Source organism: Mytilus trossulus, chromosome 10 (genome assembly GCF_036588685.1).
Source record: "Mytilus trossulus isolate FHL-02 chromosome 10, PNRI_Mtr1.1.1.hap1, whole genome shotgun sequence".
Classification (NCBI taxonomy): domain Eukaryota; kingdom Metazoa; phylum Mollusca; class Bivalvia; order Mytilida; family Mytilidae; genus Mytilus; species Mytilus trossulus.
The window spans coordinates 31,939,223-31,951,796 of NC_086382.1; the positions used below are offsets into that span (position 1 = coordinate 31,939,223).

Below are 12,574 nucleotides of genomic sequence, written 5' to 3' on the forward strand. Positions count from 1 at the left end.
CTTTATCATGCTGCAAATATAACCAAATAATCCCATAAGAAAAGTTTTAAAAATTAACCATATTCAAACTATTCACCAAATAGATAGACAAAATGATACATAAACAAAAATTCAATACAGTATGTATACAAAGAATGATTAATTATCAATTATGGGATAGTTGTTGGACAGCTGTCACTGACAGAGCATTTAATATCATGAGAAGAAATGCATATTACAGGGATTACAGGGGATTTCCTAGAAATGTTCAGCATCCTTCTGTTTAGATATTTAAATATGGAGCAAAAAGGATCGATATATTTTTTCCTAAAGACAAAACCAGGATTAATATTTCGAGCTGAAAGATCTGTATTTGTTCTAGAAGTTATATCAAATACAATAGCATTCTTAATATCATGCTGAAACATGTACCTAGATTTGATTTGATTTTTGGTGTTTAATGGCACTTTTAAACACAACTTTGGGGCTTTTTTGTGCTGGCCAGTTTTTATTTGTGAAGAGCTGGAGTGCCTTGAGGAACCTACTGGCCTTCAAAGGAAAACTGACAATCCTAGTCAATTAAGATTGGAATCTAGAGCACCTGCACTAGCAGGGTTCGTACTAACAACCTTGGCAATCAAGTCCCGCCCTTTTTCTCCATAGGATTAAGTATTCATCTTATACTTTTTTAAATACAAATATACAATATCTTATATAGACAAGAAATGATCACTTAAAGTGTAAAAAATACTTGACCTTAAACATGCCAAAGGTGCAGCAAACACAGGCAATTTTATAAAAAAATATATTTTTAAGAAAAGAAGCTGGTCTGGATAAAATGATGAAATATCAAAATGTTTTCACATGCTTTTTTTTAAAGTCCCTGAAGGTATATTATTTTATATAATTTGAAGAGGCTTATACTCACCGTTCAAAAAAGTTAAAACTAATCAGAAGAATAAAATAAAATGAAGCCACAGCTAAATAATTAACTGATAATTAAAATACTAGAAGGAAGATGAAAAATAAAAATTAAAAAAAATTAAAAACTGTCTATAGTTGGGTATTATATGCACCCCTCTCTACAAAATACTTTTCTGGGTTAAAAATGCATACTTTACACAGTTAAGGATGGAGAATGTATCTATGGGACACAGATGATGCTCCACTTGCATGCCATGTTATAAAGGGACATAACTCAAGAACTCTAAAAGTGATGCTACCCAAATTTGCACTTGACCTGAGTTTTGTGGTAGTAAGCATTGTTTATAAGTTTCATAACATTAAGTTGGGGCATCTTTTGTAAGAGAACAGAAACAAAACATTAAGCAATATTTCCATTTGCAAAGGGGCATAACTCTAGAACAGTAAAAGTGACACCATTAAATTCAAACTTGATCTGGGTTGAAGGCAAGGAATAAATATTTTATCAAATGTAGGTACAAAATATGTTTTCAAGAAAACACCTTCATCTTTATATCAATAATTTTAAAACCTTTCAATCTCTTTATCCTCAAAATTGAATCAAAACAATGTAAAAAAAAAATGAGCATGGAAACCAGAATAAATAGTTGTTTTGAATGAAAACCTATAAAGTCTGTCACCTTCAGCAATGCTATAATTAAATTGTCCTCTATGAAAAAACAATTGAATAAAAACAAATCCATTAACACTTATTATTAAATAACATAAAATAAGAATGTATTTCAAACAGAACAAAATTAACACTCCATTACAACTGTGAATGACGCAAAACCTCATTATCACTTCTGTGTATTGTAATAATAAATTGTCAAAACATTTATTTATTTTCAAGAATGATATTTCAGGATTCTGAAAATATTTATTTGTAAACAAGACTGTTTTGGAAATTAAATTCTATTTTTAGAACTGGGATGAGTTTGTTTGAACTTATTTTTATAAAAAGATTTTTGACACCCTTATAATTTGTGTATGTGTTAAAACAATTTTATTATAACTTGTAAATGATATTTGAATTTCACCTTAAACTATCTTAATTAATTTGTAAGGTGTTGAAATCAATATTAAATATTGTGCAAGCAAAACAGCTTACTCAAAGTTGATTTTAACATATCTGGAATCTTAAGGTGTTACATATAACTACAGGGAGATAACTCTGTAAAAATCAGCTGAATGTTTTAATCAAGTTCTATTGTTTAGAAAATATTAAGCTTCTCATTGATCAAAATAAGTGTTTGTCAAAATGCTATATATTCAATGAAATATTTCTGGTAAAGTGAGTGGTTCAAGTTTTTTGATTTTTTTATATTTTTGTCAAAGGGTCAAAATAAATATTTTGTCAAAATTTTCTGAAAATTAAAAAAAAAGCCAAATTTATTAAGTCAAGGTGTTTGGTACCACCGACAAATGTCTATATAAATATAAAGGAACCTTATCAGCATATTCAAATTTTCATTCAACTTATTCTTTCATATTTGTTGCCTAGTATAGCTTCACTTTTTGTTAAACCACTGTATTTACAAACCTATTTTTGACAGATTTCCATTCTACTTTTGCTATAGGTTTACATGGTTCTGCTTTCCCATCACGACCTGTCTTTGCTGAAATTTAAAATATGTATAAAATTAACTAAACTTAATAAAAATAAAATTGAGAATGGAAATGGGGAATGCGTCAAAGAGACAACAACCCGACCATAGAGCAGACAACAGCCAATAACCCAACATTACAACAGTTATTACCAGAAAAGTTTGATATTTTCGTAGGTTGTTATTTTCAAATTTCCAGTCCATATAGGTAGCATACGACTTTGGGGTTAAAATCAAATTCATTCATCAATTGAAAATTCTACCATTCACATCAATATTTTGGTATCCGGGTTGGAAAATCTATAATCAATTTAGGCGATTGTTAAATAAACGAACACATGCACAGTGCAGAAATTTGCATCTTTAAAGTATTTGAGTCTTTTCAATTATAAGAACCTGATGTTCAGTAGTTGTTGTTTGTTGATGTGGTTCATAATAAGGGTTTCTTGTTTCTTGTTTTTTTATATAATTTAGACAGTTGGTTTTCCTGTTTGAATGGTTTAACACTATTTAATATTAGGATTCTTTATAACTTGCTGTTCAGTGTGAGCCAAGGCTTTGTGTTAAAGACCGTACTTTGACCTATTGTTTACTTTTATACTTTGTGACTTGTATGGAGAGTTGTCTCATTGGTACTCATACCACATCTTCTCATATCTATAAGCTCTGTTTATACAATGTGACTGGTATGGAGAGTTATCTCATTGGCACTCATATCACATCTTCTCATATCTATAAGCTGTTTATACACATGTTTTTTCTACCCTCAGGTATAGATTGTCTCATCTATATTTTAAAACAACTTTTGTGTATTTTTGGTTTTCAAAGCTTAACAACTTAGTATTTATTTGGCTTTCTAGCTGTTTTAATTTCAGTATTATACAGATAAACATGCGTATGGCGTACAAAATTAAAAGTAAGCAATTACCTTAAACAGGGAAATTTTTGTGGCAGTTTTATTTTCGGGGTAAGAGTTGAAATGCGAAAAAATTTCCAAATGATTTATGAAAAAAACAAACTTATAGAGAACACGACTGGGACATTGCGAATTTAAAATGTCACAAATGTAGATTTTGTTGGAAAATCACGAAATAAAGACGGCACGAAAATTTCCTGGTTAACAGTACTAAGACATCTATACAAGGAGTTACAAAAATCTTCTACATATATCTACAGTATATATAGTAGAAATGGAATTGTCACAAACAGATTAAGTTCACAAGATACAGTTTAATCAGACTTGTCTTTATACATCAGTTTTCAGTATAACTTGCAACTAAGGATCTTTCCAATATTCAAAAAAGTGTAAAATCTACATAAAAGAACCATAATATAACCTTGTCTTTACTGGAATGACAGTTTATATAATATTAAATAATATGGTCTTCCTAGAATCTATAATGTGGTGCATTGATTTTTTTTCCGCTATTTTTTACAACCTATCTTCTGTCACTTCAAACAACTTCAGCAATTAAAACAAATTATGGCGGAATAGATCAAACCAACGAACATATATTCTTTATTCCAAAATCACTTGTTTTAATTAGTTGTATTCAACATCTGTCAAAAATGTCTACATAAAATTCAGTAATTGATAAAAAGTCTAATTGAGCATGAAAATCATTTTGAAGCCAGTTTATAAAACTTGATTGAGGCTGGCTGTAATTGATGGGGTTTCTATAACAGTTCTAAGGGGTAGACTTGTGTGTAGGTGGTTATGATCTCTTGAAGTCTCTTGACCTTTACTACTGATTCTTCTAGTATCTAAGTCTTTATCATATCAATATTCATATGCTTTCCAGCTTTATTTTATCTTTTTTAATAAAGAACAATTGCCTTCTTTTTTCAGGATAAGGACTTAGTAGAAAAAAATACAAGAATAAGTCCATAGTACATGAATACTCCACTCACACTATCATTATCTATGTTCATTGGACTTTGAAATTGAGGTAAAAACTCTAATTTGGCATTAAAATTAAATAAGATCATTTCATAGGGAACATGTGTACTAAGTGTTGATTGGACTTCAACTTAATCAAAAACTGACATATAAATGGACAAACAAAAAGCCCCTAGGTTGGGCATTTGATGGGGTTTCTATAACAGTTCTAAGGGGTAAAGTTGATTGAGGCTGGCTGTAATTGGTGGGGTTTCTATAACAGTTCTAAGGGGGTAGACTTGATTGAGGCTGGCTGTAATTGATGGAGTTTCTATAACAGTTCTAAAGGGTAGACTTGATTGAGGCTGGCTGTAATTGATAGGGTTTCCATAACAGTTCTAAGGGGTAGACTTGATTGAGGCTGGTTGTAATTGATGGGGTTTCTATAACAGTTCTAAGGGGTAGACTTGATTGAGGCTGGCTGTAATTGATGGAGTTTCTATAACAGTTCTAAAGGGTAGACTTGATTGAGGCTGGCTGTAATTGATAGGGTTTCTATAACAGTTCTAAGGGGTAGACTTGATTGAGGCTGGCTGTAATTGATGGGGTTTCTATAACAGTTCTAAGGGGTAGACTTGATTGAGGCTGACTGTAATTGATTGGGTTTCTATAACAGTTCTAAGGGGTAGACTTGATTGAGGCTGGCTGTAATTGATGGGGTTTCTATAACAGTTCTAAGGGGTAAACTTGATTGAGGCTGGCTGTAATTGATGGGGTTTCTATAACAGTTCTAAGGGGTAGACTTGATTGAGGCTGGCTGTAATTGATGGGGTTTCTATAACAGTTCTAAGGGGTAGACTTATGTGTAGTTGGTTATGCTCTCTTGAAGTCTTTTGACTTTTCGTACTAATGCAATACACTGGTTCTTCTAGTATCTAAGTCTTTATCATATCAATATTCATATGCTTTCCAGCTTTATTTCATTTATTTCAAGTACAATGCCCTTTTTTTTTTACAAGATAAGGACTTAGTCGGGGTAAATCCACATATGAACCATAACTAGTGTAGATTCATTATTATTCCTTGGATAGCAATATTTCATGGATTTCATAGGTCAAGTGAACCACAAAATTAAATTTTCCAACTTATAACAAATTGTTTAAAGGCTGGTATGCAGATTTTGGCAAACCACAAAATTAATATCCACGAACATTTAAATTTTCCTTCATAAGCGCCTAAAATTGGTACCCACAAAAATAAATGAATCAACAGCAATTTAATTAATTGATCATTAAATGTGAAAATCTGTTACTAAAACATTTTTTTGGGGTCATAAGTGATAACATATACATTAAAATACATGTCCTTTTCTGTATAATTTGGAAAACTACCAATTATATTTATGTATATGTATGGTCATAACATGTTGTACTTCCTACATACATGTATAATTGTATAATGAATTTTATGTACCTAATCAGGACAACTGTGTTCCTGGATAGTACTGATTAAAAAATTTAAACTCCTTTGTAATTTACATCTGACATTATCTAACTTTTACGTACCTAGAGGGATTTAAGCTTATTAAAAATATATATGAAAAGAAACAACAAATTACAATTTCTAATTTTCAGTGGTTTAAATCTTCATTCAAACTGCATTCATAGTACACTAAATTGTGACATAAACATGATTATAGTTGTTAATTTCTGTATCATTTTGGTCTCTTGTCGAGAGTTGTCTCATTGGCAATCATAAAATATCTTCTTTTTTACATGATAAAGTCACTGACAATATATTGCCTTTGTTAATGACGTTAACAATCAGTTTCTCTACAAACTGTAGAGATTATTTATGATGTCAAAAGAGAATTTGGGTTTGCTTCAAATTCAACCAGATGCTCCGCAGGGTGTAGCTTTATACGACCGCACAGGTTGAACCCTGAACGGTTGGGGCAAGTATGGACACAACATTCAAGCTGGATTCAGCTCTAAATTTGGATTGTGATTAAATAGTTGACACAGCATAGGTTTCTGACACAGAATGAATGTGTTCTAATGAACTTAAAATTTTTGTTTTCTCTTAGAGCAATTCACTATGCTGTTGAATATTAATCCTCTCAAAAAAATGTTTGAAGAAATTTTCTTTTTATTTATGAAATTTCAAATGATAAAAATTGAACCCAATTTTTTAATCACATCCCCCTTTCCCTTATTCCAAAACTAATCTCAATTAAAATATTCTAATGGAGTTTGCAACAATAACTACTCATTTAAATACATCATAAAATATTAAGATGTAAAAAAACTGCTTGTTATCACTGAATGGTAAAGATTATTTAAATTTATCAGTTGGTAGTCATTGTATATTGTATATCACAAAGATTTAACTTTATTCTGGACAAAGAAAGATAACTCCAATTAAAAAAAATTCTTGCAATAAGATATTTCTTGCTTACTATTCTGGACAAAGAAAGATAACTCTAATTAAAAAAAAAATTGCTATTTCACAATATTGTGAAATTAGATATTTCTTGCCATTGCACAATACTGTGCAATTGAAAAGACTTGCTATTGCACAATACTTAATATAATAATTTTAGATTCTGATTTGGACCAACTTGAAAACTGGGCCCATAATCAAAAAATCTAAGTACATATTTAGATTCAGCATATCAAAGAGGCCCAAGAATTTAATTTTTGTTAAAATCAAACTTAGTTTCATTTTGGACCCTTTGGACCTTCATGTAGGACAATTTGAAAACGGGACCAAAAATGAAGAATTTACATACACAGTTAGATTTGGCATATCAAAGAACCCCATTTATTCAATTTTTGATGAAATCAAATAAAGTTTAATTTTGGACCCAGATTTGGACCAACTTGAAAACTGGGCCAAAAATCAAGAATCTAAGTACATTTTTAGATTCAACATATCAAAGAACCCAACTGATTCATTTTTTGTCAAAATCAAACTAAGTTTAATTTTGGACCCTTTGGACCTTAATGTAGACCAATTTGAAAACATGACCAAAAGTTAAGAATCTACATACACAGTTAGATTCGGCATATCAAAGAACCCCAATTATTCAATTTTGATGAAATCAAACAAACTTTAATTTTGGACCCTTTGGGCCCCTTTTTCCTAAACTGTTGGGACCAAAATTCCCAAAATCATTACCAACCTTCCTTTTATGGTCATAAACCTTGTGTTTAAATTTCATAGATTTCTATTTACTTATACTAACGTTATGGTGCGAAAACCAAGAAAAATGCTTATTTGGGTCTCTTTTTGGCCCCTAATTCCTAAACTGTTGGGACCTAAACTCCCAAAATCAATACCAATCTTCCTTTTGTGGTCATAAACATTGTGTTTAAATTTCATAGATTTCTATTTACTTAAACTAAAGTTATTGTGCGAAAACCAAGAATAATGCTTATTTGGGCCCTTTTTTGGCCCCTTATTCCTAAACTGTTGAAACCAAAACTCCCAAAATCAATACCAACCTTTCTTTTGTGGTCACAAACATTGTGTCAAAATTTCAAAGATTTCTATTAACTTAAACTAAAGTTATAGTGCGAAAACCAAGAAAATGCTTATTTGGGCCCTTTTTGGCCCCTAATTCCTAAAATGTTGGGACCAAAACTACTAAAATCAATACCAACCTTCCTTTTATGGTCATAAACCTTGTGTTAAAATTTCATAGATTTCTATTCACTTTTACTAAAGTTAGAGTGCGAAAACTAAAAGTATTCGGACGACGACGACGACGATGCCAACGTGATAGCAATATACGACGAAAATTTTTTCAAAATTTGCGAATTTTTTCAAAATTTGCGGTCGTATAAAAATGATGAATTATTATTATAGCTTGGAACAGGATAGAAAAGCTTGGAAAAACTTCTCACCTTACTGTTTCTAAGGCTTTGACAAAGAAATTCTATATTTTGAGACAAAGTACAGTTAAAATTATTCATAACATATTTTTCATTTGTTTTCTATATCATTTTGTTTAGGGGCCAGCTGAAGCCTGCATCCTGTTGCAGGATTTTCTCCCGGTGTTAAAGACCAATGGGTGGCCTTGCCGTGTTTTCTGCTCTTCTGATCTGGGTTCAGTTATCTCTTTGAGACATTCCCCATTTTCATTTTTTTTCTGTTTACAAGTGTTAAAATTGAAAATGGAAATAGAAACAAAAATTAAAAATTATACATGACTATCAAAGGCCAGAAGCTCCTGACTTGGGACAGGCGCAAAAATGTTAACTTTTAGCAGATATTTGTAATACATTACCATGCGGCATCATTAAGTCTATGTATTTTGGTGGCTGTCGAACATTATATCTGGTTAAACTACCATCAGAGTGGCTACACATGAACTGCTTTCCCTCATGATGCCAGGAAACAGATCTCAGAGCCTGCAAATATAGTGTGTTTTTAGAATATTGTAACCAGGAATTTCTAAGGGGGTTCGTTACAATCATACTGAACTTTAACAGTTACAATTCAAACAGAATGTGGATTTTAAGTGCTTATTTGTTTTAAAGAGGTGTTTACTGTTCATACACCCTATGTCCTATGTAAAAACCTAAATAACTTGTTAAGGGAAAAATCAATTTAAGTCTTATTATATACACATAATAAAGTAAACTCTATTATGTGAAAAGTAAAACCCTAAAAAAATACTGTGGATTTAATAAATAATTTTAATTGGTATCAATTTTAGTGGATAAATGAAAACTCAAATTTTGGTGGATATTTGATTTTGTGGTTTTTACAGAGTCTGCTTTACAGAAAATTTGTTATTTGTAGAGAACTTAATTTCGTAGTACACATGTACCCACTAGTAAATCCAGGGAAATTAAGGTCCAAACAACAGTTCAATATAAACATTTAAAAATAATTTTAAAACAGGTAACTTTTCCTCACATTTTTTAATAAATCTTATCTATTTAAACCTCTACCATTTATATGACAATCAAAATTATTCTTAAATCTTAAAATTTAACAATAGCTCATTAGAAAATGACCCAAAATATCCTATTTTGGTTCTATTCAACAGATTATCCCTATATTAATACCATAAATATTTTGAGTAAAGATCTTGAGCTACACACAAACAAGTTATATTGAATAGCCACATATTGGGATAATTAAAAGTAAATATTTACATCTTACACAATGTGTATTGACCCAATGATTTGATGTTTAAAGCCTTTACAATATAATTGTTTATAAAACCCTATAACAGTTCCCAAATGATACTTTGACATTTTAATGAGTACTGTACAGTATTGTGAAGTTAAATCTTCGTTGGCCTAGAGCAAATAGAAGCATATGCCTCCTCTGCTTAGTAAAGGTTCCGAAGTATTAAATTTACAACTAGCATTTAAATAAAGGCTCTTCTCTTTACTTTGTGATGTTTCAATAAACCATGAACAGCAAATAGTTATATAACGTAACAAACTTTTTCTAATTCTTATATAATTAGACAATTTTTACTTTGTGATGTTTCAATAAACCTTAACCATGAACAGCAAATAGTTATAATGTAACAAACTATTTCTTATTCTTATACAATTAGACAATTTGTCCTTAAATCCCCAACCAAAGATGATTTTTTACTAATAATGTGTCAGAGTTTGCGAAATCTTTTTTTCGCTGTTGGTCCTTAAAGAATATATGCTGGTCCTCACTATTAATCTATTGAAAAATACTAAAATTGTGTCATTCCTATGCAAAATTTTGGTTGTGAAATCCTGAGGACTGACACTTTTCCCGAACTCTGAATCCCCAACCAAAGATGATTTTTTACAAACAATGTGTGGTATGTTTGATCTCAGTTCTTGATTGGTCACAGTGTTCTCCCGAGATATTTCATAAAAGCATCCTGGTAAAAAGGGAATTTAAAATACCATCTTGTTTCTTAAAATTATAGTATCACATCCATAACACTATCTATAAGAAAATCAATTCAGGGAGCATCACTATCAGAAATATATATGTAGCATCACATTACCGTAAGGAATAAATCTGGCATTAGGGTATTGTGGTAAAATCATAAACCTGTACAAAATTAAAGCCTTGTACAGAATGTACACAAATAACAAGAATGTGTCCCCAGTACACAAATGCCCCATTCACACTATCATTAACTATGATCAGTGGACTGCGAAATTTGGGTAAAAACTCTAATTTGGCATTAAAAAAAGAAAGACTATATCATAGGGAACATGTTTATTAAGTTTCAAGTTGATTGGACTTCATCTTCATCAAAACTACCATTACCAAAAACTTTAACGTGAAGCGGGACAGAACGGACGAACAGACACACAGATAGTAGGGTGGGGCATAAAAATGTCAAGCCTTACCTCAGGTGAGTTGTACCTAAATTCTGCCTGCTTTGATTTTAAATCCCATAATACTATGGTTCCACTTTCAAATCCAATTAGAAGCTAAAATTAGAAAAAGAGTACAATAATTTAGTATAAAGTTAACTCTGCATGGTGCTGCACTTTCTGGTATGAACATACTGTAGATTCCTTTATTTTCCTTTGCACAGATTTTTAAGGATTTGAATGAAGAAATTTTATTTCTTACTGATAGTGATACATGATTTAAATTAATGGTTTGTCAAAGTTTGAAATTCAACCCAATGGGAAATTCATACTTTGTTGAACATTCAAACTAGTACATTGTATTCCTGTAAAATACACAAAAATTGGTTCCCAAAAAATTAAATTGTATCCACATCAACTTTATAGCAGCCATTGTAACTGATTTGAGGGAAAATACAACAGTTGAACTATTCTTCAAATTCTTTACATTCAATATTTTATATACTAATTTTATGTCAAAATGAGTTGGCAGATGATGAGTATTCAGAGTGAGCAAATGGAATTTACAAGACAGAAAATGCTTTACATGTATGATGTTTTGTATCTATGTGGGTTTATTATATATCATACTTTTGTAATGGATTAACTACATGTCAACTGATTTATAATAATGTGGATTCATTTATTTATTTTGGGTTTTAGTTTTTGTGGATTGCTGAAAACTTGCATATTGATGGACATTTGATTTCGTGGTTTTGCCAATATCTGTATACAATTTGAAGCATATTGAAAATACGTTGTTTGTTTAACATTTGAATTTGTGGTTCACTTATACCCACGAAACCAACATTTATTATAAAGTATTTATCATTAACTGGAAACCTTTTAAAATACAAACTAACATGGACTTGATTAATTTTGAGGAACCAGAATGCTGGTATTAGTTGAAACAGTCCGTCTTTTTAATTTTTTTATTAAAAAATTATAAAAGGCATTCAGGCAGAAAGAAAAAATGTTCTTCTGCAAACTAGCAAAATTGTCATTGAAACAAAGAGACCCATAATATCTTGATTGATTTTAAGAGACCAGAATGCGGGTATTTGTCGAAATTGTCTGTCTTTTTAATTTTTTTATTACCAAATTCAAAAATGCATTTACACAGAAAAAAAAAATGTTCTTCTGCAAACTAGCAAAATTTTCATTGAAACGAAGAGACTCATAATATCTTGATTGATTTTAAAAGACCAGTATGCAGGTATTTGTCGAAATTGTCCAGTTTTTTTTCCACATTTCTGCAAAAAATGCATTTACGCAGACCCCCCCCCCCTCCAAAAAAAAGTGCAAACTAACAGCTTTGTCATTGATGTGAGGAGACACACGATATCTTCAACCCTGACAAATCAATGCCTAGGCCATAAGACAAATGTCTATAACCTTTTAAAGACTTATTACATTAATCGTGGATGATAATCACAGTGACCTAGATCAATATTCCCGTCATTCTAAACACCTAATCTGTTTCCTCAACAAAATCTAATTACTAAAAATTCGCCATGCTGATCAATTTTCATCACCGTCCGCTGTGGCGGACAACACTATCCAATCATCTACTACAAGGACCTCCAATATTTGTTCAAAGAAATTGAACACCGAATCAGACTATCTATTTAAATTGACGTAAAATCCATTTTCTAAATGTAGAAAACTAACTGTTAAATGTTTTGCTACATCACAGGAGCACAGGATGTTAATGTAATGTTTTAACTCAATGATTTCAAAGAAAGTTCGGTAACAACGACTCAGATCTTCTG

General features: G+C 30.9%; 1 protein-coding gene across 1 annotated transcript in view; it reads right to left on the reverse strand.

The window, feature by feature from the left end:
• The window catches only part of LOC134687214 (syntaxin-binding protein 5-like), a 92,177-nt gene that overhangs the window by 40,117 nt on the left and 39,486 nt on the right, over positions 1-12,574 (reverse strand). Inside the window, exons 7-9 of the mRNA XM_063547338.1 lie at positions 10,797-10,880; positions 8,720-8,843; positions 2,486-2,561 (exon numbers count right to left, since the gene is read on the reverse strand). Coding sequence (XP_063403408.1) covers positions 2,486-2,561; positions 8,720-8,843; positions 10,797-10,880 — 284 coding nt within the window. The remainder of the gene's footprint in view (positions 1-2,485; positions 2,562-8,719; positions 8,844-10,796; positions 10,881-12,574) is intronic.